Source organism: Perna viridis, chromosome 6 (assembly GCF_037379345.1).
Source record: "Perna viridis isolate PV_CMFRI_1.1 ecotype Kerala chromosome 6, ASM3737934v1, whole genome shotgun sequence".
In the NCBI taxonomy this organism is placed as follows: domain Eukaryota; kingdom Metazoa; phylum Mollusca; class Bivalvia; order Mytilida; family Mytilidae; genus Perna; species Perna viridis.
Genome location: NC_142450.1, coordinates 28,796,452 through 28,823,495, shown reverse-complemented (window position 1 = coordinate 28,823,495; position 27,044 = coordinate 28,796,452). Strand labels below are relative to the sequence as shown.

Below are 27,044 nucleotides of genomic sequence, written 5' to 3'. Positions count from 1 at the left end.
TGGGCTCCGCCACCAACACCAGTTGGTTCTACTAACCTACTAACATCGACCGTGAGAGGCCTGTATTGGTATTCAGGGTCGTCAATAACCCCTAATCATCAACATAACCGCCACTCTTCACGTTGACGTACTTCCGAACAGCTAGAATGGGGAAACGCTCTCGGACCAACGTGGGATCTGGGAGTAGGCCAGAGCGTCAACAGAGCAGCCCAGCCGATAGTAGGACATACTCTGACTGAGTTCTTCGGTCGGGTATCCCGAAGGCTGGGCTCCGCTACCACCAACTACTAACAGACATTTACTAACAAAATCCCCGTAAGGGGCGGTCGTTCGAGATCCGTAAGGATAGTCAAGACCGTAAAAACCTCCAATCATCAACATAACCGCCCGTTCCCAGAGGAGAACATCTTTACACTGCACTGACATGTATCCGTGCTTTCAAGCTCATTTTTAGTTGGCTATGACATGTGTAACTTATTCTCTAACTGCTTTGCTTTGTTCCCCGTTAACTTTCAAACTCGAATTATTTTATAATAAAAAAAAAGAATTTTTCCGGTGACCTTTTTAAATTGTGAAATACGCCATCCATATTTCGATAATCGCAGTTTTGATACTTATAGTATAGACCCAAGAACGCTACTTATATCATAATTGTAAAATTTGATGGAAGGAATTCTTCCCAAAGGACCTTTAATGTACTCTCGTGAGTAGTTGAAAAATCGCTCATTAGAATTTCGGAGGAACAAAGACCATGCAAAAACATCTGAGACAAAAACTGCCAACTATAAAAGAAAAAAAGCCTAAAACTAGGAGTATAGAAATCAACAAAAATGTCAATCCATGGACCTATAGTTTGTATCGTGGTATGCTGAAAATTTTATCGATAATAACAAACTCCTGCATTTAAAGTAACTTATTGATATTGTAAGTTAGTACCCATATACATCATGTTACATTCCTTTCTATCACAGATGAGCAAGTTTCCAGCATCAAACAACAAGCAAAATGCTACTATCAAAACAAATTATATATGATAGGGTATTAATTCTTGTGGGAAATATATAATCCCTATTTCACATACATAGGTATCCCGGCATGCCCCAGGAGGAAAAGTGAAAACGACAATCCCTTCCGAGATAGGTGTTTATTTTGTATATCAGAACAGACAGAGAAATTGACACTTTATCAAGGGATATAACTTGGTTTTACAATGACAATGTAAACAGGAAGCTCAGTGATAAGTCTTGATTTACTTTATTGTGATATAACCCTTTGAATGATATTGGGAGGGGTAAACAAAAGGATAGAATGAGGAATCAACAATTTACAAAAGGGGGTTTTAGTGTCACGCGATCATCTTATCATTGAAGATGAGCAAGAGGATCTATCCATCGAACGCACCCGATCAACAACATTTTTGGGAAACTAATGGGTGTATTATATTTCCAGGTACTTTTGGCACTCAGATGTCGCTCTTGTCACCCAATACGGTTATATCACGTTACTCTATAAATCAAAATAACAATGTACATTCAGGTCACACAAAATCATTATTGTGCAGATTTCAAAACGGAGATGTTAATCAATTATTCTTTAAATGTCAATCACATGAATCAGAAAACCGTTATGATTAATTTGACATCGTGGTATGTAACTTTGTTAACGGGTAGTTAGATTTTGGTAAACAGGAGTCCAGATTGCCCTGACACAAGATTTGCGTAAAACCGGCAAACCAGATACGTGTCGGGAGTTATAATTCATATACAATTACAGAATGACATGGCAGTTAGATTGACTGGGACAAAAACCAGACCCGAGGAGGAACACCAATCGAAACCTCATTAGTTCTAATCGATTTCCAATAGGTGATAGATCTGTTCAATCGAGTGATGACACCTGATATCTATTTTGACACTGAAATAAACCTGTGTACCTACACTGTTCGGAATATTTCGGACTGTTGCTGTAATTAAGTTATTGACAGATCATGTCAAAATTAATTAGTTAGTTGTCCGTTAAGGCTCGAGGATACAAAACAGTCAAGTTACGAAACTCGTCCATAACTTAACATACAACTGACATAAAGTGAAATAATTGTAAAAATGACTGATACAAGTTTCCTTAATAAGTGGGGCAATAAAAATTCCTGTGTTCGTTAATGAAATACCTAAATACCGTCAAAATGTGGCCAAATTCCGGTTAATTACTATGTCAAAGCCTATTAAAAAGTAAATATTTCTCTCCAAAGTTTTGACAAGCATTTGTATTTCAACGACGGGGATATATATTGAGTAAATAAATTATGTAAGATAATTTTAGGGCTGTTTACATTACTAAAGCATAAATGTAAACACTGTATTAGTATAAACAGTAAAAAAGATAATTCGCGGATGTCCATTAAACGACAAATAATGCAAGTTTGCTGAAAGTACATCCAGGTTTTCTCCTACTGGCCAGGGAAACATAATTTGAAAAAAATAGATTGCTAAACATATTGCATTAGATTTATTATTTTTCAAATACACTTAATTTTTCAATTCTGGCGAACAGCAGACATACTGGAAACTGCGATAGTTTGCTAGAACATCCAAGAATGCTAGAATTTCGTACAAGGGTACTTTGAAGTTATAGGAGATGACCAAGAACAGACAGAAGTGGCGTACCTTTGTTGCTGCCCAATAAGCCATTCGGAGTAATGGACAGTAAGTATGTAAGTAAGAGTAAGTAAGTAAATAAGTAAGAGTAAGTAAGTAAGAGGGATACTTCTAACCACTAATAAGGACAATCACTACGATGGAGTGACGGTTAAGTTCAGGTAAGATGTAATTAGCCAATTTTTTATTTTGTTTTCTGCACACTGGCTCAATAGAAGTTAAGGAATTTCGGTACCAACTAAATTATCCGTATCATCTACAAACCTCCTGATATATCTGTAATTTTTGAACGCACATACTAACCGTGTGTTTGTCTGCAAAACCCTGACTCAAAATGTCAACCCAGCTTTACGTGTATTTTGAAACTGTAGAATACATCATTTCTTTTTCAGTGTTGAGTTTGTAGAAAATCACCTATTACAGTTTGTGCAATTTTCAGAGCTTCATCCAATGCCCTTTACTGATTTATTTGCATTTTATAACATTATCCACATTATGTGCATAGTGAAACAATGCAAATATAATTGCATACGAATCTACATTCTATTACTTGTAAACCCAATTCATCCACCACCGATTCCCTAATCTATGAATTCAGTCAATAGTGGGGAACATCGCCTTCAAGATTTAGGAACATACAGCAAAGAGTTGGAGGATTTATAATTCTTTGTAGATTGCGCAAGCTCAATTTTGATGGCGAGACAGAAGAAAACATCGAAATGGTCATCATGTTTTGACTATTGTCAACTTAAATAGTTGATGAAGCGATAACATTTTACTCTACAAATGACATAGGGTCATGCGATACAGACCTTTTCTTTGTGTACCATGGCTGAACGGACAATGCACCGGTCAACTGGTCAAAATATTCAAATAATGTGACTTAGTTCATCTTAACTGTAGTCGAGTCCATTGAATTTGCAAACTACATGTTTTGAAATGACTTTTAAATTCCCGTAATACTTGACACAGAGACTTCAGACTGAACCTTTATGCTATTTATTTATTTCCATGGCTACTTGAGATTGAAAAGAAGAAATTTTCAAATCAGTTAAAGAATAACAGTAATTACTGCGGACAAATGATGCCCGTCCCACAACTCTGTCGTTTTTCAATTGACAATGGGTTCGTGGTCAGCGTAGACAGTTGACTTTGGGTTTCACTGTATTGACCCCGCATGGCATCCCATGAAGTCTGTGGCCTATATATGGAACCGGATGCAATAACAAAACACTGGCCTGGTTATTGGTTTAGGTTCAAAAAGGTATTTATAATACGTCGTTCTTGATGTGCATAATAATAATTGTTCAATGCATATCCGTGGATCGATTTGGAATATCCGGTTCCTATACATCCCCAGCTAAGCTAAAACCAGGCCACAACACCGATATTAATAACCAGTAAATCAGTGTTAACATGCAAATGCTTTTTGTATTGACTTATAATTGCAATTCTTAATTTCATTGTCCAATCGTCAAGCCTTGTTCATTAAATGTAAGATTTTTTTTATATTTGCACTGGGACTTGTGCTCTCTGTCAGATATACTGACCGACTATTATATATGTTTTACAGCGCTGTGTAGCAAATCCCAGTACACAATACTTAAAAAACGGGAGTCGAAAGCAAGTCTGTTAAACACTGTTCACTTTAAATGTTGACCGTACCGGTCATACTTGTATTTTCCTGCACATGTCGATCCAAAAGCATTCAGCTGCATGCATATACAATACAGCGTAGCAGAGTGCTATGAAATATCGCAGTGTCAAAGGAAGTGTCAAAAGTTGTTTGTACATTTATATTGTAAACTTGGAGCAATGGAAGAGAATGAGAAGTTTTCAGCGATAAAGTGGACGTCACTGGTAAACCACTGGTAAAGGCAAGTTAATGGCAACACTAGCAATGTACAAGTCGAGCGCATCCTTTAACCTCCACCTTTTTGGCTAATATGACAACATTGACTTCTTTTACGCAACAGAACAAGATCGACAGACAATGTGACCTATACAAAGCCGGTAAATCTACCTGAAAATTCCTGAAAATGTGCCAAAACTAAAGACATATAAACAGAAAGGTCATTCTGAGACCAGGTTGTTCGGTGTCTTGTCTCAGGGCAACTGTTTTCGGAATGTCGAAAATTATCATAATTATTATGATAACATTATAATAAATCATAATGAGTGACAGACGAGTCGGTGGCTTTAGGGTGTCCTCACTATGTATATAAACAAATAGAAATTACCTTATCTAGCACATTCCGTGTTAGAATGTGTAGTGTTAAAGATTTTTGTTGTCTTTCTGCCCTTTCGGATCAAAATGCCGATTTCATTGATTACATGTACGGGGCATACCCATGCTAATCGTTTGTCAATATATTTTTAATAGAACTATTTTTGGTAGCATTTTAATATTTCATTGGGACAGTTCGTCTGAAAATAGTCTTCCCTTTCCAGTTCAAACATACCATTGACATGTTTACATAGAACATGTATTTTAATACGCCAAAAAATGCCAATCAGCATCTTAAAAAACAAACGGAGTTTGTAATGTACCACAAAATATCACTTGCATATAGGTCAGTATCATATTACAAACCATGTGCATAAATGTACTATCGTAAGACAGTCATTGGCAAAAAAATGCGAAATGGATTCGATGAAACTAAGTACACATAATAAATTAAAGCTGTGTTTTTATTTATAAAATTAATATTCATTCACCAAAGATAAAATTACAGTAAGACATTTTATCTATTGGTGACCATAACATTTATCACGCTTTTCCAAGAATGATAAAAAAAAACGAACACTGACCATATTCCCGACTTGCGGACCAACATTTTGTCAACATTTACCACCCTTTGGAGCAGGTGTCTATTCGGAACACGTAAAGTTTTCCATCCGATATCGACGATAGTTTAGAAAATCTCGAAAGTCAAAAGGGAATTTCTCGTTCTACTGACCTTGCCATAAATTTTCTTTACCCGGGATACAAATGAAAATCATCCTTATGTAACCTACCAACAAAATGAAACACCCTGTAAATTTTAGAAACACCATTGAGTTTGTCTGCTGGGGATTCCATTTTCATTCGAGTTACTTCTTTTTTCTGCACCCGAATCCGAACATCGATTAGAGAGTCTTCGAAATTAAACCTGCTCTTACGGGAGGTTACTCTGCAAAACAGGATAAAATATAGCTGCATCCCGAGCTCCGCAAGTAGGGAATACTTCTTTGAAATTCGATCAAGGTGAAATTTACCATAAATTTGTGTATTTCTGTTGAATGTAATCAAAAGGAAAACCGATAAAATTGTTTAAAAAACCCTTAAAAGTAAGACACAAAGGTCAGTAAGATTGAATAACAAGGCTTACATTTTCATAAAGCTTTAGACCTGGAATTTGTACGCTCGATTAAGCGTTGTCAATTACAGTTCACTATATTTTTTTTATCATAAGAAACGGATTCATTGGCTACATGTTTTATGAAATGATTGACAGTATCATTTTAACGTCCAATCTGATTAAGTATGAAAGCGACAACTTAACAAGTTAACTGCGGGCACCCGGTACGCCATATCTTGCTTTAGAGCTAATAATTTGAGACGTGTGTTGAAGACACTGATCATCACTTGTATATCGCTAATATATCGACGATTGTAAATTAATTATGACGGGCAGGTTGTCAAATTATGATGGAAAAATTTGACTTTATAATCTCTGACACCTAATTATAAACGATAGGTCAAATGTTTAACATATCAGTCCAATTTCCAAAAATTCTTTCAATAATACTGCTGGATAGAATTAACATTTAGATCTGATAAATCAGGGAATGTGTGGAACGTTTTATTAACTCGATTTTATATACATGTACTAGATATATGTCACTATAATAAACCTTTTTCATATTACCGAGTTTCACATCGATTTAAAAAATTTTGAGCCAAGGGAAGTAACCATCTAATCCGACAGAGAGGTTTACTGTCCCATTGGAGCGATGGACAGCAGTAGTTTTCAAATTCAAATATTTGACTTATGGTAAGTACTTGATAACTTATGAATTTTAATTAATTTCAAGCAATTTTGCTACTTAATGAAGTGTAACTAGTTTAAGTTCCAAAGAAAAAAATGTTTACTGTTCTTCCTTTCCCCAATGAGACCGCCAACCAGGTTGTCGGGTATTGGTGGGTTACGTCCCTTTGAAAAACTTGCTGAAATGGATTGTATTCCGTAAATATGAAAAACGATTATTGCAAACCACATGCTCGTATATACAATGGTAGGGTAGTAGAAGTCATGTACCCGTTTCATTTTACTACATGTTTAATGAGGATAAGAAGACAGGTTTTAGTTTTGGCCTACATTGTCAACACATTTTGCAATTTACATAACATTGCAATCACTATGGGGAGAATGATATTTGGGCATTTTGCGGCCAGTTCGGACACTTCCGTAATTTTAATAAATTTCTTCTAGAATTTGGTTCCTTATACATAGTACTAAGAATACATATTATACATAAAATCATAAAATACATGTTCGAATGAAAATAATGGCAACAAAAACAAACAAACAAACAAACAAAAAATACTGAATAAAAAAAAACAACAAAAAAAAAAACAACAAAACAACAAAAAACAAAACAAAACAGAATGAATAGGAAGATGACGAGTTAAATAAATGAAGAAATAAGAACTAAATGACGGCGTCAAGCCCACCAAAATACTTAACAGTTCAATGTCAGGTTGAGCCGGATTACGGATTGACCTAAACACGGATTAAGTAGGGCAATTAAAGCACTGTAATTTGATTCCTTATTAATTTGCCCTCAGATATCGAAGAAATATTTTTTAAGTATACATATGTAATAAACGTGTATATATAAATGTATGTCAGGGCAAATTATAAAGTAACACAATTCAATATTTACTCTGTACTGCGAAATTTTGAGTACAAACCCAGCGTGAAAATTTGGGGATTATGTAAAAAATCTAACAAGTAATGCGTGATATAGGCAAATTAATCAATTTGCATCATTTTATTTTGACAAGAGAGTTGAATATATTAATTGTAATTTTATGCTCTGAATAATTCGAGCACATGGGATTAACTCAGCGTGATGAGCTGTGGCTACTATCAACCTGCCATTCAGTAAACTACTGTGGAACTAATTAATTAGTGTCTAATTTTATACAATTATCATTACATTGATTTCCAATGCATGTATTACTTACCACGTGAATGCAGCTAACTGTATTTACTCTGGTCTAATGTGACAAAAGACAGATTTAACAATGTAACAAAATATGATGACTTGTACCATTAAAAAAAGCAATCTAAATTATCACATTAACCGATAACATGTACATGCATTATACAAGTTACAGCTGTACATAATTGTAATTTTGTGATCAAAGGGAGGTAATTCCAATTAAACCTTCCGTATATTGTCCGTGCTTACAAGTATCTAGGAGAAATGTACAAGATGAAAAAAAAACATCAAAGGCGCGGATTTTTTTTGGATAAATCTCAAAAAGAAAGGTTCTGAATATAAAATGAACAACCCACACTCTTTGTATATCTATACAGGGCTACTGGCAATTTTAATTTTAGTGCATGCCATGTAATTGTAATTTGTGTGTGTAATTATGTTAAAATGATTTTTTAAGAATAACTGCTTCCCGGATACTTACTAGATGCAGTTTTGCCTTCTATTAAAAGTACACAGATGAATTCGATAGTATAGACGAAACTAATGTGCGGTTTTCCACAAGCGGATATGGTCACGTGCTGAAAATGGTGATTCTTCCCTTCGAAATGTCAATTTGAAGAGACCGCCCAGTTAACCTCCGGATTTTGTGGATAGAGAGCCTAGACTTTGTTTTAATCATCTTTTCAGCCCACTTATCTGATTACTTTAATTACACAATGAATCTTTTTTATAATATAGCTATAAAGTGTGCCGATCGTTATTTTACTGGACATGTTGCAGACCATCAAAACCGATTGGTCTGACCCGGGACCGGAAGATATAGAAGTCTTACAAAAACTGCTACTATTGTTAATGTCTTGTTAATCCGTTTTCTTGACACATGTTATTTTGACCGGCGATTCTGACTTATTAAAAAGCATTATAAGCTCGACTTCTAAATCTACCAAAACGAAAAACCTTAGAATGCCTGGCTAAGTATTCGAGTCATAGTCTTTTTTCGTATACAGAACCGCCCAAAATATTGATTCTTTAATCACGGTCACAGAATTATACCAGTGAAGTGAAATAAGTATATTGTTTTCTTTTTAGCTAGGAAGATAAATCCGCGAAAAGATATAGTTGAAAACTTTCCCACACTCCATAGATAAAGGATCTAAAAGATTTATTCATAGGATTTGACAGTCATTTTCTAAATATTTAAACTGTGACCTTAAAAATCATAATCGAACCTGAAAGTGATAGTTCAGCAAAAATTAATTCTATCATACTCGTCTACAGATAACTAACCAATCGGCAGCGTTCGCCTCGCCGATTGAGGTATTTAGACCGAATGAATTCTTTGTGTTAGAAATTTTTGATATTTTATTTGTATTTACATTTTAAGAAACAGGTAAAGTGTTATAAATGAACTAAGAAAGTAAAGAAAAGCAAGATAAGCTTACTACCACATGATAAACGGTGGGAGGTACAAATGTAAGACTCGGCAGAAATTTGGCCATAGGGGTCGCTGTGACATCCGGGTCATTCCATTGGTCAGTTAAGTGGACGTAAATCACTAAGCAAACAGCAAAAGACAAAGTTTAAGTTCTTTATCTCTATACAAGACTAGATATAGCCTTTAAAGTACTCAAGCCTTGACCATAACCCTATATACAGGATGTAGGTCAATTTGTGTATCCTGAAGCGCCGGTCAAGGAGCACGTGACGCCACGGTCGTACGGTCCGACTCCGGCCGGCCGAACCACTTGATGCAAAGGAGATGGAAACGAGCACTGAATGCATTTAGATAGTTCAATTTATTATCTTACAAAGTGTAAATAAGAAAAATCTGGCATTACACGAATCATCTTATACACCAGATCCGCTCCTGGGTTTCGAATTTTCAAATTTAAATGTCTGGCACTGATTTAGTCATGCACTCGAAACTACAAAATGTCCCGATCTCCTCCATGAATATATCAGTTTTTATATACTCGTATTCATAACGAGATATTATTTTTTTCAAATTTTGCGCTAAATCAAATTACAGTACGATTTGTAAATTTTCCCGAAATCCTGATTTCGCCGAACATGTTCAAGTAGTTTACTATTGTAAGGTAAATTACTACAATTTTAAGGCTACTTTGAACATTATCTAACTTATCTTCTGTACATTAAAGTAGAAGTACTTATTACGAAGTGTCTTTCTGCGTCATAACTGATAATAAATTAATAAGATGCGGAAACGAATGTAGCCACATATTTGGCAGTTAACCAGTTAATTAACGTGTACTTAAATTTATTGTCTTTAAGTAGCGTTAATAAAAGTAAGTAAATAAATAAACTGAAAAAGAAAACTCATCATTTAATGTAAGTACAATTTGTGGACAATGGCATTTTGATAAAACTATACATGTAATTTTTATGTTTTGGTATCGAGGCGTACGGCGTAGGAAAATTTTGCTTAGCCACAAAAAAAAAAAAAAAAAAAAAAAAAATCATGGCATGATAAAAATCTAGAATTCTCATCTTTTTTAAATTCTTATAATTTTCAAATAATTTGTACTAATTGCTTCTTAAGGTGCGAATTTGCTATATATCCGAATTTGGAACGGACAGTAGTATATAGTATGAAAATGGTATAGTGCTATGTAGTGAAAAATGAACTGTAATTAACAGACGTATAAGCATTTTAATTTCATTACTATGTGAGATGAAGTCCGAGATAGTAAAACGTAGTGATAGTGGACATATAAGTTTCATCAGTTAAAAGTAAAAGTGAGATGCATAAAATAATTACAGTTCTAATCTAAGTGCTGATGGACTAATACTAGTTACCACAGCCAAGTATGAATAATGATTGTAGGTGGAAAGTTGAAGTAATCGAGAAAATTCATCGACGAGTCTACCCATAAATTTCTTCTGAACCACGATACAGTTTTGAAACGGGACATTTATTGACGAAAACCTAATATTGTCTTGTAAGAGAATTAGTTCAGTCTCCAGTTTGTTAATATATTGCGGTAATAAAACACCCTCCGACACCCCGACATATTTTTACTGAAATTAGAGGATCGTTTAAGAAAGTCTGATTTCCTGTGTATTGTACACTTTTAAAAGTCATTTATTTTTTTATAAGCTACCTGGGACGGTAACAGATGGAGTACATTTTTGTTGACTTGACAAAATCTCTAGAAACTGATTTTTAAATCACTAATATTATTTGATTATGTAAATCAGACTACACTTGAAGAGAATAAACGAAAAAAGTAAATATTTTAAAGTAGGATTATTAAAATTTTAATAAATAACCAGACGATAAGGAAAAAGAACAGCTGTTGTATTTGCCCGTTATGATGAATTCTTGTTATATTCATCTTTTAGGTATTACGATCGATCTAGATTCTAACATACCGTTGGCAGGATCGACTGGTGCCACGAGCCCATGTTGTCTCTTACATGCAATGAACCTACCTAGACCAGTTACTTTGTTACAACATCGCTGTATTGTGAAATTATACACCTGCAAAAAGTTGTAACAGGTTGGTATCTGCATTTTATCCATCTGAATCCAGGAAATAACGTATCATGTGCAAAATTGACATCCATATGTTTCTTAATGTGCAAAAGTTGCAAATAATCTTCAGTTTCGGTATTCATTGTTTGATATGATAGATTTGGTTATTTAATGATATGACTACGAAGCACAGCTGCTTTGCAATAAATGTAACAGTACCATTGAGCAAGTCGAACACACACACTTATCATATTGTTAAAGAGGGACAACTCCCAAACACTTTGGTTGATCCACATTTGATTCAACTACAAATTGAAAATGAACAAGAAGCATATTGACGCACGTTTGTCTTTTAATACTGCAAATGTACAACAAAGTATTATTCATTCGGGATACAGTGTATGATGTTCGATTATGATATGTATTAAGTGATTATAAAATGACAAGAGAAAAGAAAAAAGCATGGTACTACTATTTGATATTAGTCGGAGACTCATTTTGACATTTTATCGATATCGTCTAATATTTTATATCACAAGGTACAAGTAAATTCAGACGAATATCTGTATATTAAAAAAATTCTTAGAAATGTCCTCAGTACTTTAAAAAATCTTCAATTATGGTATGCTTTTCCTGTTTTTTCCCTGTAATATTTAAATGTGTCGAATAATGGATAAAACATTTTTATTCTGAACTGACTCATCACGCTGTGTACTGTTCTAAGAAAACTGTTAAAAACTCCATTTTAAAATAATAATGTACTAAGATATAGTTACAGAACTATCGGTTTTCAACATTATGCTATGTATCAATTTGCATTTTTGGGGCTATTTTTCGAGCACTTGTTTTTCTGTGTTCTGAATGGCTAAATGAGCTATATATACCAACCAAGGATTTTTAACTTTATATTGATAAAGTGAAACTTAACCCTTTGTCGTTTTCTTTAGTTTACCAAAATATTAACAAGGATGGCCTTGTCGGTAGGATTTAAGTGATGAATAAATATCTGACCCGTATCTGGGGTGACGAATATTCGCGTAGAACTTTGGGAAGGCGGGTAGGTTCTTTACGTTGTAAACCTCGCGAGCTAATTTTATCACCTAGGCTATTTTCCGCCTTTTAAAATTCTTGAACAGTTAAAGTCCACAAAAGAAAAATAAGTCTTATTATTAGTTTTTTTCTTTAAATTCTTGTACCTTTTCTTCAACGACAAATGCTGTAACTGTAGAAGATGGAATTCGGACAAATATCTGTAAACATCATAAAATTGCATGTAAAATGCAATTTTAATGAGTATAATAACTCTTATTTGATTACTTTGGCATGGAAAGAATCCTTTTTTTTTTTAAAGCTTTCAACTTTGTACAAAATGCACTTAATTTCAATAATAAGTCACTTAAAGGCACTATTTGCAGTTTAGTTTTGAATCTGTTCACATGTCATTTATGCTTCGGAAGTTGCACAAAACAATATGTCTTTCAGGCATTGACTTTCATATTGCCGAAGGACAAATAAAAAATATTTGTTTAATGTTTCCCTGTCTATCCCTTTAAGCCCTAAGCAGACGTATTTTTCCTTTTTGGCCGTTTTGTGCTATTGTTTTATCTGTATGGAATATAATGCGATAGCTGAATAAATACTGATCAAAAATACATTTCCCTCACACAAATCAGTGACCAGACGGATTCTACACAGAAAAATGTTGTCGAACATCCAGAAGGTATCAAGACGAATAATTGAACATTTTCTTTTGATTTTGGCCTGTTGTATGGCAATACACGCTCTTTTAGTACTTCATTGAATAATCGGCGCATATAGATAGAATCAAGCGAAATAATCGCCATTTCGTGCGAAAGAACCACTTTCTTCTGTATTTATTTTGGAATATAAGGACATTTAAGAAAAATAAATTTTTAAATCAACTTGTCCTGCTTGTTTCATTGATCATAATACTAAACCAATTCCCAAGTAAATGCCTAATATCATTGCCTTCTTAAACAAGAAGTTTCTGGTAGTCATTTTGGTAATATTCTATTATGTTCTTATGATGTTTCAGAAAAAAAATAATTCGTTCTATATGAAAAGAGGAAATGTGTCCCGTATGAAAAAAATGAGAACGGCAAACCGATTGTAGAATCAAAGAACGAAGATTTAAAATAAAAAAGTGTGATAATTTTATTACTAAATAATTGCTATTTTGCTAAAATTAATAATTGTTCAGCATGATTACCCTCATTACGTAGTGTTTTGAAATATGCGCTATTTTACTGAGGCTTACAGGGTTGTCGCACTTCCAATTTTGGTCTGAAATACGAGACTGACTGAAATTAACAGCTATGGTTTGTTCGGTAATGCTTCTTTAGTGGTTGATTTCATGATCTTTCAGAATGTTATTTTTCTGCATTTTAATAAAAATCCATCTTTTATCCCTTTTACGTTACATAAGATTAAAGCATCGTCACTTGGTCGGAGTCTTACAAGATCGTCCCAGTGGCGGGTGCAGGGGGGGGGGTGGTATCCCTCATTTTTTTGATTTTTTTTCATTTCCATGTGTAAAATTGACAAAAAATGGTAAATAATGTTCTAGCATCCCCACCATTTTTTCTCTGGAACCCCGGCTGGCACCCCTCCTTTTCAAAGTGTCTGGATCCGCCACTAGTCCCACTAGCTAAAAACGACATTTGCGTTGCTGGTAATCCTGACGTTCTGTTAGGGTTCTGACGAATATCGCGCCTAACGTGTATATGAATTTTGTTAAGTCCTTTATTTCAATTTTGGGCTATTGTATGATTTGTGGTTTAATAATTCATTTCAATGTTGGTCTGGTATTTATTGCATGGTCACACATTTTATTTCATTTTTGGCCTTGTGTTTAAATCAGTTGTCCGGTCAGACATGTTTTTTTTAAATTTTGCCTAGCATACGACTAGTGTCTGGTAATACCATGGAATTTAAGTATATTATCTAGACGTTATACTTCCATAGTCATACAATATGCCTGATGTATGATTTGTTTCAGACGGAGGTCCACATGTAGAACACTACATTTTAGATAATGTCAACAGTCATTTCTGTAATCCCTGCTACAAGATAATGTTAGAAGACCGAAACAACCGAATGGGGATGATGGAATTTCACAGCACGGGTTCGAGTCTGACAGATGGGTTTTGTCTATCAACGGATCAAGTAAGCAAATTTAATAAATACTTTTAGAAGTATTTCCAAACAATATGAAACTTTCAAAATATCTTCAGGAACGGAAATACGGGATTAACCTAAAATATATAAATAGTAGGAGATTTTAATTTCAATCCGACAAATCTATATAGTACTAAAAAGGTATTGCCTTAGTACTTTAAAGGTAAAAATTGCTACCATCTGCCTTCTAATTGATGGTCTGGATGTAAATAATCATAGGTAAAAACATCTGCTGCTACAAGGAAGCCCCCTAATTAATCAATTTAGCATACAGGTGTACTGTCACCTGTAACCGTGGCCAATACACATCAAACAACAGATAATTACGAGACAATTGACAAGGGCCACGTGCCGGTAGGGGATGCTAAGTATTTACTTTATTTGATGAATAACCCTTTAAATCATTTTGATTTTGATAATAATATGTGAGGTGATAATAATGAAGAACATTTGTCCTTAATGGAGGAATTTGATTAGTTGATGTATAGTAATTTTTTAATAGAAATCCATCACATTAGTATTGTGCTGTTGAATTTCTCCACAAAAATTTAAATTAAATTCTAATTAGACTTCGTCCATTCCCGACCACGCTATTACGGTTTCAATATCAATCAATTATCCGACGAATGTATTTTTAATAAAGAAAAGTGATCTATCGGTTAGCTGTTTACATCTTTTACCTTGAAGCTTATTTTTTCCTGTAGTATGAAACTATTGAAATTATTGTTGCTACAGTGATATTCCTGCTACTTCAAGACAAGACAAGATTTATTGATAGCCTCCGACACAGTAGGTGTACAAAAGGACAAAAACACACTTACATGTACATAAATAAAAAAAAAAAAAACAAATACACAGACACAATACACAGAACATTCAATATCATATATGAATAACTACAAATTCACATTTTTATTTTCACACATTCAATTTCATATGATAGCAGCATTTTTTCGTAAAATAGTAAACATTCTTTTGTATTATTGAACATTACGGATAAATAATAACCTACCAAATTTAATCATAATTAGGTGCTTTTAGTAGTAATCTTGGAAGTAACGAGATCTTAAATACTTAAATGTAGGATATTTACACTGGAAGAATATGTGAAATTCATCTCCCATCCCTTCTTCACAAAGATTACATATTCTTTTGATTCCGTGGGACTCCTGATTTCTATGGGTAGTTTTAATTTGAAACATCTTAATTTTGTCAAAAGCTTCAGACCTCGCAAACATATTACATGTAAAGATTTGCATAGTTGCTTAAAATAATTGGACAACTTGACTATCATTATCCAGTTCTCCCACTTCGTATATCTTTACCGGTATTAAATAAACGAAGCTCCGGTTTACAGCATTTTTATATACTGCGTACGTACGAATTTATACTTATAATATTACTGATTTTACTTATTTACGTATTTGGCTAAATTTATTGCATCATAACATACCACAGAATTACGTTTTGGCACCACTTCGCCTAGAAACGCAACTAAGAATGCGGGCGGTCATTTGCCATCGGCTTTTGTCATAGCTGTGGTCAATTTGATTGGTAAATTAAAGCATGTTTCTATCTTAGAGGTCTTATAACATAATTTATTGGCTATATCTTTACAATCGAATGGGCAATAGATAAAAAGCCACCAAGTACGACCTTTATATCACATCTACTGTCGTGCGTAATTATAAATTTGTGACGAAGGACAGGGATCTGTTATAAAGACAATCCATGATCATATTTGTTCTCATACATGTATTTAGTAAATATTTGGGCACACCATAACTATTAACGAAAGCAATACGGGGACTTAATATTTTTTACATGAATAAAGGTATTGTTTAAAAATAATAATCATTTCAAGTTTGTTTATTTCCCTTCTCACATCGGACAGCTTGACGATGATGATACGTTACTCGACACATTGAAGCCCGGACAGCTTGACGATGTTGATACGGTACTCGATATATTGATGAAGCCCGGACAGCTTGACGATGGTGATACGGTACTTAATATATTGATGAAGCCCGGACAGTTTGACGATGTTGAGACAGTACTCGATATATTGATGAAGCCCGGACAGCTTGACGATGGTGATACGGTACTCGATATATTGATGAAGCCCGGACAGCTTGACGATGGCGATACAGTACTCGATATATTGATGAAGCCCGGAGAGCTTGACGATGGTGATACGGTACTCGATATATTGATGAAGCCCGTACGGCTTGACGTTGGTGATACGGTACACGATATATTGATGAAGCCCGGACAGCTTGACGATGATGAAACAGTACTCGATATATTAATGAAGCCAAAGCCTTGATAATTTGCTTTGTGGATCTTCTATATCTGTTAATTCAAGATTTCAACGAAGCATATTGAACGCACTTACAAACTGACCATCCTTGTGTAGATTAAAGCAATAAAAGCGAAGGCAATTTCCTCACTTCATATCAGGAAATTGTACAATTAAGCTAAATGACCATGGTTGTTAACCTCGTAAGGACGAGTTCGTTTTCACACGGTTGGTCCTAAGTACATTCCATTTCTCTGTCGCCTTTCGATAAAAAACTACATCAAAGCAGGAATTTTGTTTAGGTATACATTACACGTGTTTTGTCTGGATAAATAAATGTTTAATGACAATATCCCTGAACATACAAGAAAACTCCATATCACAAAATCTCCATCAAAAAGGGAGGTGTAAACAAAACTAATCTATTATGATTTTATGTTGTTCCTAACAGCATCATCCAAAAAGCAATTTACATCTATTGAGATGGAGAGGTTCCGTTACAACAGGTGGACATAGTTGCTGGCATGTTTTACGGACAGATTTATTATGCAGGACAATAGGTTAATATGACGAGCTACAGTATCAACGATATTGGTTCATGACAATAATTTTAAATGTTGATACCAGCATGAACAGTAAAGATATATTTGGATGAGAAATATAATTGACCAGTGAAACCAGACAATTACGAAGACAAGCGTAGCCTGACAGGAAAAACGGACACAAGTTCTTTTCTTCGCTGAATTGGGACACATGACCCGAAAGCCCTCGACCTTAACCTAGCTAATGAAATGTTTCTAGCTATATAATGAACAAGTGAACATACATAAAATTCACGTGGTAGTCTACTTACTGTTATACTTACATTCCGATATTTGATAGTGAAAAAATCCGCCAAATCTAGTACTAGTTTTAATCGAAATATAACATTTTTACGGGCGGGCAATTGGACCCCAAAAATTGTCCATACAGGCGAACTAATCACGGGAAGGTTCTGATAATATACAATGGACCTTATCAAGACGATTTGATTTGACCCCCCATATACATGTATACAAATTGCATACAATGGGCAATATACTGAGCATCAATGGATATTAGGCAGAGATAATAACATAATGAGTCAAAAGTTTTGCAAATTAAAAACCAATTTTTGAAGTTGGACTTATGAAAATCTATTTATCTACTATTCATGATGTCAATTTGTCAATGCGTCTGAACTGTCCCTCGCACCTGGTACCCGCATATATCTCTTTGTACCAAGATATCAAACTGTTTAGATTTTGACTCATATTTTGAAAAAGAATTAGGACATCTTATTTAGCACGACTACACACAAGTAATGTTCACCGGAATGTCTCCACACAAATGAGATGTTACTCAGTACAAGAGATATAAAATAAGCCTTTTTCTCTTTGTTGTAAAAAATTACGGTCGATTTAAGATTTCTACCCTTGACATCATCCCATCATGACAAAACCTTTACAAAAGGACGATAAAAACGTGTGATAAGGCGATAAAATCTGATGATTCGTCAGATCTGTAAACGAATTACCAAGATCGAAGATGATGTGTCAGCTGATTGCATTTTTCTTCTTGACATTCACCAATTCTTTCAGTTTTGAAAGAAATCACAGAAAATTACCTTTAAGATTACACTGAAAAAATCCAAAATGTCGTGTGAAAACCGTGTTTTTTATTTGATAATAAAGTTCGGCAAAGTATTGATCAGATAACTAATCTCTTTCACGAGTACCTTTATTTTTTATGAATGACAAGAAAAATATCTTCTTCTCCCTAATGTACAGGAAAATAAGATGGGAAACATAGGCGGTAAAGATGATGTATCTACCACGTTGGTGGTATAATGTTGAACTAGGTAGAACATTTTCATAAAACCTCCAAGAATTTCAAATCTTTCTTCATAGAAGTGTATAACATGTACTTTATCGTGGTAAGTTTGAAAGCAGCGCTTGAATTCGTCCAGTTCAGAAAAAAATCTATTTTTAGTCACAGTTACCTTGTCTTGACCTTGGATCCAAATGCCTGAAAATCAAAAACAGTAATAGATTTTAATTCAATCAAGCATATAAAGTTTTTAAGCAAAAACTCTATGTGTATAATTACTTCCCTGATAATAAGTATACACGAAAAAATAAGTAGAATTATTCCCCGGATATAGTAATCGATCAAATAAATCGTCGATTACTTCTTCGTAAAATTATTGACCGACAATGATGTTTCTTATACGGTGACGGCGGATGCATTTACAGCAAAGGTGATTGATTTTATTAAGTAATTATTATTCATCGATTATTACGAAAGTAGTTGTTGCTTATTTCTTATCTAAAATGTTAGAAAACTAAATGTAAAAGATTGATAAGTTTTAATACATGACTGAGAAAGATTACAACAACTAATGGCGTTCGAAAAATATACATTACCCGCTTTTTTTCAGTCTAATTCATTATCCGCACTTTTCGATACGGTATCATTTCTCGATTAGATTTCGATCTGAAATATCTAAATCATTGAGTTTGGTCGATAAGTATACGATAGATCAGGATAATTTGCTACTTGAAATGCGACCGAATTAGGATCGATTATCAAGCTTTTAATTTGTATTATCGGGTGCATGCATGACAGTATGTGTATACCAGTACGTACCACGCATGCGCGTGGTATTAAACAATTTACCTCCTCAAAAATAGTAAAATGTACCTTATTAAATGCACCAAGAAATGTCAAAGCCGATTTTGTTTTAAAATTCAGAGCTGAAATGGTAAATTTTTGAATTTTATCTACACTATAACACATGAAAGTACTAGCGAACACAAACCAGCATGACTATAAATAAGATGAATATCGAAAATATAAATCGTTTCACATCGATCATTAAACTGAAATAATGACCAATGATTGAAAACTATGTTTATTAACTATAGTACCGATTTAGAAATGCTTATCTCCAGCATATTATGTTCTAAAATTTGCTTTTAATAAACAGATTATTAACATCCAGTCTCAAATGAATGAATTTCGAATTGTGGTTGATAAGAACTAGCAGTTAAGAGGGCATACATGCAAAATCAGGCAGTGGGTGGCACATAGCAAATTTTGTTTTTAAAAAATGTTCGTTACATATCGCAAATACATCCTTTCTCAAGGCTGAGTGTTGGTTTTTGATTAACTGCAAAGAATTACATATAAAACATTGAAATTCATTAAAGAAGGGAAACAACTTTTTTGGGGGCAAAATTTGGTTTCTTTCTTAGATAACTTTAAAATCGCTTTCTGAGCCATCCATCGTCAATTTAAAAAGAAAAAGCTTCGTACTACTTGGCATACATATGCTATAAGCATTAGAGACGAACAATTCAGTGGGATAAAATTTACCATGTACCATCCGTATCATAGGAACTGCCTGGTCTCGATTTCACAAAAAGACGTAAGTGTAAAGTTGATCGTAAGTAATGACGTCATAAACTAAAATAGCACTGTGACGTCATGATTTACGATCAATTTCACACTTACGACTTTTTGTGAAACCGACGCCTGGGTTCTACATAGACACCCACTTAAGTGATGAAAATCTACATTGAGATAAAGTAGTACATCAATATATTAAAATAGTTGTTGCTTATTTCTTACCGAAAATTTTCGAAAACTATATGTACAGATTGATATGTTTAAATGAGTGCTTGACAAACGATTACAAAAACTACCACATGTAATACTCTTCTATGAAAAAAATTCGAAACATGAAATTCGCTTCGCGGTGGTTTTATGAAATAATTTTATCAGGTTGAACACCATTATGCTACAAACGTGGTAGATACATCATCTTTACCGCCTATGTTTCCTTATTATTTTCCTGTATATTAGGGAGATGATGATATTTTCTTGGTCATTCATATAAAAATAAAGGTACGAGAAATTCAGCAAGTGTCTGACAGATGAAGGAATACGGATCGATCTTTATGGCACTTAAGGAGGTAGACCTAGGGCAAGGGACACAACTCTGACAAATCATCGGAACGTTTGTATTAAACATTTTACATCAATCTCATTTAAGCATCAACGTAACTTGGACTAATTCCATTCTGTTTCAAATAAAGGCTTGATATGCTCTGGTGAAATTTAATATGATACAAACATATCACTGATTTCAAGAGTCATGTCCCGTACCCTAGGTCTACCTCCTTAAACCAACTTGAAAGCTGAGCGGACCCAGATATTTACCAAAAGGGATTTCAGACTACTGTATGCTCATTTTTGTCAAATTTTTGAACGAAATAAACATTTGTAACAAAAAAGGCCCAGGATGGGAAGAGGTCCAACACCTACACCCTAAAGCCACCGTCCATATCGACAGCGACAGCATTACACAAAGAAAAGGTATGGCGGCATTCACAAATGACGAATATGTATGTACGTATAAAAGGAACATATACATCTGTTGCATTGATTGAGAGATAACTAGGGAAAAAAATCTGTTTACATTTTTCTACGTTTAATGATGTTCAGAACCCATTGCAATGGAAACAAGTTCTCTGCGAATCTTATTTGCCCGTAATGGACAGAAAAACAGAAAAAAAAACACAGATCGAAATCGTTTTGATCAAAGCTTGGATGTAGGAGCAAAACAAAGTGTGAATAGCTAATGTTAGTTACTATCACCGATTCGAGTCATCGGATGATGATAGATTGATTTTAACGTTCTTCTATCACTTAAAGATTGTACCGATTATTTGATTTTTAACAGATTTTTGTAAAAAAGACATTTTTGTAATCAAGTGCACACATTAAAAAGATATTCATCTCAAAGAACGGGTATAGGGTGCAAAACCTGCACTTCGAACAATAAAACGCAGCTCAATAATAAAAAAGAGCATTTTATCAGGCTGAGAATGCATCTTGGGCATTAGCATTTATTGCATGCATGTGCATTAAAGGTAAAATTGTCTACATATTTTGATGTCGGCCAGCGATCATACAATCCAAGGATTTCCCCGATACCATTGTTTTACCACAACAGGTTTGGTATCTTTCATTTACTAAATTCTTCAAACTTACCGAGATAAATCACAGAGGAAATAGCTGAGGTGAGAAAATCCCAATGAAGGTATTTTGTTTGTCGCCGCTAAGGAGGCGTGAAAATTTTTCTTACTTCACATTTTTTCCATAGAAACAAATGAATTCGATCTTTTCACTGACGGTTAAAGATGAAGAGAAACAAAGAATTAAATACAAAACAAAAAGTAAAAGCCAATTTGATGCATCGGAACGTTATCGCTATCTGATATGCATTCAATTGTTCTTTCACGAGCTTTCAGTATTGTTCTTAACTATGCATTGTTCTTAATGATTTTCGATTTACAAGAGAATTGGACTGAAAAGTGATGGTCACTTTGATAGACAGGATCAGCTAAAATTTGTGTTAAGGTCAGCAAAATCGAAAGTTCGAGTTCATTATGCAAATGCATGAAAGTGATAACGATTTTCATTAGTCTCTTTGACTACTCACACGATCGACTTTTCGCGGCAAAATCAGACATATACAAAAGAATACCCGCTACATTGGGTTGCACTAAAACAAAGCCTTGTCGTTTCGGTTATATTGGTACAAAACACATCAAACGGTATTTGATCACACATTCAGTTGCGAGATGAAAGAGATCGATGGTATAGGATGACTGCTATTAAAGGGTCGCTTCAAACAAGGTAACCGACTTCCCATCACTTTTACAACAATTACTTGGGTATCCTCTATTATTATATAATGTTCTAGAATAGGTATCTTCCAACTATCATTTGTTTGGGACACAAGACAAACAGTTCTGATAACATTGTCTTTCAATAAAATATCAGGTTAATTGCGAATTCAATACGGTAATATCATTGATGATACGCAAACACCCTGTCTGATACCAAGTACTCCAAACAACCACCATTCGTGTTTTTTTATAATATGAAGTGTCATTACACACAATTTTGCCAGATCATAGTTTTCTGGTTTTGACTGCACATTTAAGCAACATTGATGATGTTTTTTTTTTCAATTATTTGTTCTAGTACTGGTTGTACTTAAAACGTCAGGTAGGAGAATAATGTATAGTGATATATGCATTGTAATTTGACAATGTGAAAAAAAGAAACCTCATACTCAATATCTTTATTCTTCAACAATTTGTTCTCAGCAAAATGCAAAATAATTTAAACATAATACAAGAAACCATTCAATTATACAGGATTTTAACAAATAAACGCGTGTATTGATGCTGTTTCAATTCAAAATGATGATTTTAATTCTACGGAAAAAAAATCTTGAAAGTATCCCCAGATATGATTGGTATTTTTGTATTTATGCATCAGAATAAAATCAGTTGTGTTTCATTATGAAAACAAAATTCTCTTGGATTTAAAGTTCTTCCTTTTGAAGGCTTATTTATCGAATTTCCCTTTAGTACCACCAGTCAGTTACTTTTACCAAATTCACAGTTGATTTTTCATTACCATATAACTTCTTATCACTGGTACATTACAGAAACTTGTTCTTGCGTTAAGTGACTTTCCGTGCCATATGATACATAACATTACGTTGTTATTGCGTTTTGCGACGTATTGTGCCACTTTCTCTGGACTACGATTGTAGCTTGTCCATTGACATTTGAATTTTCCTCTTCAAAGATTTTTGGATACTATCAAGTTAATGACATAGTAAGTCCATCGTCACCATCAATATCACCTTCAATATTCATAACAGGATGTTCCTCTACTCCCTCCATCTCAACTTGACATGCCTCTATCACTTGAGCCTCAGTGATGTTGCCATTTTGCAAACTTTCTCGCAACTCGTCTTCCGTTAAGGAAATATCTTCTTCTGAAATTAAAAAAAAATACATTAGTAAATGAGTAAATGGTACATTTCCAGAAATACATCCCATTTTAAAAAAAACCAAGAACGTCTTTTCAAATGCTAATGAAAACAACACCGAAAAGACCCCAAAACTATACAGACACCACTTAATATACAAATTAAGACCATAGACACGCGAGTGTTTACTCTAAGATTAAAAAAAACTGCAGTACATACCCCTCACCTAAAAATCAATTTACTACCATAAATGGGGTATATAATAAAAGACTAGCAGCATATAGCTTATAGAATAATAATATGTTTATAAGATATTTCATCTAAATTTCTCATGAACTAAATCGACAAACTCTACTGGACATCAATATACATATACAAAACTGTAAAATGAGATAATCAAAATAAATTACATACAATGATATTGTACTTTTTGGACACACAAGTGAAACCAGATTACCGAATATAATGGTATAAAGTACCTCCAACTTAATTGGTACGAACTGTCACCTTAACAAGATGTGTCGAGGTAGTCTTCTCGTTCTTTTAGCCATACAATTAAGTAAAATGAATTATCACAATTACAAAGGGTTTTACTTTCTATACCAACATTAGAGCATTACAATCAGAAGAAAAGTACGCCACCATTTTATACCTCTATGAAGGACCCTTCAGGTATAACATCGGAGGAGGATTATGTAAACTGCATCATTTGATTTGATAGCCACTTGGGGAGGATCATCCTCCGGCCTCAAAGGCATAATGTCACATAATAAAGAGCACTTAAAACTAATTCAACAGAGATTGGTCACAAATGATGGCCTTCGTGGTATTCACACCTATTGATGAACCTTCTTTTGTGTAATGGGTTCTCCGAAGATTGTTGTCACTAATTTCAACCATATTGCACAAATCATGATGTATACATGACCTCGCCATTCTTATTAAGAAATATATGTTCAGTTGATAGCATCTTTATATATGGTAAAAGTAACTGAAGCCAGCTGATAAAGGTAAGTATAAACTGTATACAGTCAATAACAATAGACCCTATAGATGTAGTAGATACAGGATATATCAAGTTCAACTGTCCTAACGTTTCTTCAAATTAAATCATCTACTACTCAATTCAATTACTGTAAGGTCAGACATTATTGTCCGTATTAATTATGAGATTTTGTCATTTTAGTCCCACTGTAATTTTAATTTTTCGACTTTGAGCAGTAAAATCAATAATGCAAGATTTTATTATGGCGATTTTAAACCAGTCGCATTTTACGCAATAATAAAATATCGCAATAAATTATGGATTTAATTGCAGTAAGTATTTTATTATACCCAACTTCTTTGCATATTATCAACTAATATGCTCCAAATTTCTCGTCCGTTCTAAATCTACAGCAAAGACCCTGCATACATTAATACTGTAACATCATCAACATACTCGGGCATTTAAATGACAAAGGGGTGTCTTCTCCTTTGTCAAATATCTGTTTAAACTACTTCATGGACTTCATGTACAGTAGTCACACAGCTAACGTATTACGGGGCGAGTTATGCTTCAATTATAGAGTGGTATATTCATCATAAAATGCTTCTCTACTTCAGGGGACTTATAGAAAAAAAACAATATTCTAAGTTCAAGAAAACTGAATATCAATGATTGTACTTAGAAAAAAATTGTGACCTCGGATCCAATTTTTGAACGATCAAATTGTTAACCACCAATATCTGTTAATTTCTGACTGGATGATCACAACAGTGTTCACTATACGCTTAGCGACCATTGATAAAGTTATCCAGGATAGCGTTACAAGACACGTATACCACCCAAACCTTCGGTACAGGGTGAATGAAACTAGAAAACAATCAAGTGAAAACTAATGATTCAATAGCCTTGGTGTCAAGGTAAAATTTTGGTTACCCTATCAACATAGAAAAAATGACGGTTTAGATATCTATTGTCCTTGTTTGAGAAATTTAAGTCTATTGTATAAAGATAATTACTGCTGTTTACAAACATGCAAAAAAGACGTTTTATAAGGAAAATAAATAACGAAAGGAATGTCATGGCTTTCGACAAAGCAGTTATCGTTCCATGAAATGTTTTTCCTATTCACAATAGCTGCAATAATCTGAATTATGATGATGTCTTTTTTTTCTCACCAGACGAACCTACCCCTTGAAACAAATCACCAATAAATCACAAATACATTGTAACTTGACAGAAATGATAGTTAATTGGTTATTCAAGGAACAAGTGAGATTAACTAAATATGCACATCAGATAAATCAACATTATGCTAAGCATTTTCGAAAACATATCTCATAATGAGAACAAATTTCAGTAGCTTTAGTCATCGTGGAGAAAGTTGGTCAAAGTAAAAGCACGAGTTATGAGTTCACACCTTATTCTCATCGCTTTAAAGTATCATTAATTGTACATGGTTATATCTATATAGTCTTTACCTGAGGACAAATGACTTCAACTAGTCAATGTTTGCATTTCACCGGATATTTTGTCAAATGATGAGACTGTTTAGTAACAAAATATTTGTCGTTAAGGAATTGCTTATCATGGAATGTTACAATATATACTGGAATAAATGGGTTTTTGGTACAGGAAAAAATTAATTTGCATTCGATTTAACCGCGGAAACGGTCGCATAAATCGATAGTTACCAAAGCTGCTTCATCCCAGAGTTCGTACAGGAATAACCTACACAATACGCATTACTAAACTACCATTTACGTGGAAAAGTTTTGATCTTGTCAAAATGCATCGATCTTTAAAATATTATTACCTGAGTTCTCTACCAATCATAATCTTTAATATGCAAATATCATTACGAAGACCTGTAGAATGACACGTACCAATTAAAACCACTCGTCGAATATACATTTTCACACAGAATTCATTTTTATTCACGAAATTCATTACAACCGTTGAAATAACGACAGACAACCCAATACATTATAGCAGCGTTTTTGGTTTTAGAGAACTTACTTTTAATTAAAAAAGTTTTCATGAAATAGGCTTTTCAAACTAAATAAGCATATATATAAATAAAATCGAATGAAATAAATAAATAATCCCTTTTTAAATAATTCTCTGTTTTTACTAACAAAACTTATAGCTTGGAGATGGCCAAAAATATCTCTATTTTCAGAAAACTCGGCTAAAGGTTTTTAACAAGGGATATGTCGATTCAGCAAAAAAACCACAGGTATGCGAATTTGTGGGAGGGCCCAATGTCATTGTTGACAATTTACTAGCAATTTATAATCTTTCTTTGAAGTGTAAGCTGTCTA

At 33.9% G+C, this 27,044-nt stretch overlaps 2 protein-coding genes across 6 annotated transcripts in view; one reads left to right on the top strand and one right to left on the bottom strand.

Moving 5' to 3' along the window:
* The first annotated feature begins 10,120 nt into the window (after positions 1 to 10,120).
* Positions 10,121 to 18,203, top strand: LOC148614384 (uncharacterized). 2 transcript variants are annotated; one of them, XM_088588519.1, is made up of 4 exons: positions 10,121 to 10,171; positions 11,229 to 11,386; positions 14,381 to 14,547; positions 16,454 to 18,203. In XM_088588519.1, the coding sequence occupies exons 3-4, from the start codon at positions 14,455 to 14,457 to the stop codon at positions 16,883 to 16,885; spliced, it is 525 nt and encodes a 174-aa protein (XP_088444645.1). In that variant the 5' UTR covers positions 10,121 to 10,171; positions 11,229 to 11,386; positions 14,381 to 14,454; the 3' UTR covers positions 16,886 to 18,203. The 2 variants fall into 2 exon arrangements, with proteins under 2 accessions (XP_088444645.1, XP_088444646.1); XM_088588520.1 differs by having other exon boundaries at positions 10,169 to 10,214.
* Positions 18,204 to 23,017: 4,814 nt separating this feature from the next.
* LOC148614382 (uncharacterized) overlaps positions 23,018 to 27,044 on the bottom strand; it is a 115,848-nt gene continuing 111,821 nt past the window's right edge. For all 4 annotated transcript variants that reach the window (XM_088588517.1, XM_088588514.1, XM_088588515.1 and 1 more), the window contains exon 19: positions 23,018 to 23,741. In XM_088588517.1, the coding sequence (XP_088444643.1) occupies positions 23,563 to 23,741 (179 nt within the window). In that variant the 3' untranslated portion in view covers positions 23,018 to 23,562. The remainder of the gene's footprint in view (positions 23,742 to 27,044) is intronic.

What these genes read in the sequence shown, in the direction of transcription:
- LOC148614384 (XM_088588519.1), top strand. Translation starts at nt 14,455, where the DNA reads ATGTTAGAAGACCGAAACAACCGAATGGGGATGATGGAATTTCACAGC. An exon ending in TTTGTCTATCAACGGATCAA is followed by an intron (nt 14,548 to 16,453) that starts GTAAGCAAATTT and finishes CACATCGGACAG; the next exon opens with CTTGACGATGATGATACGTT.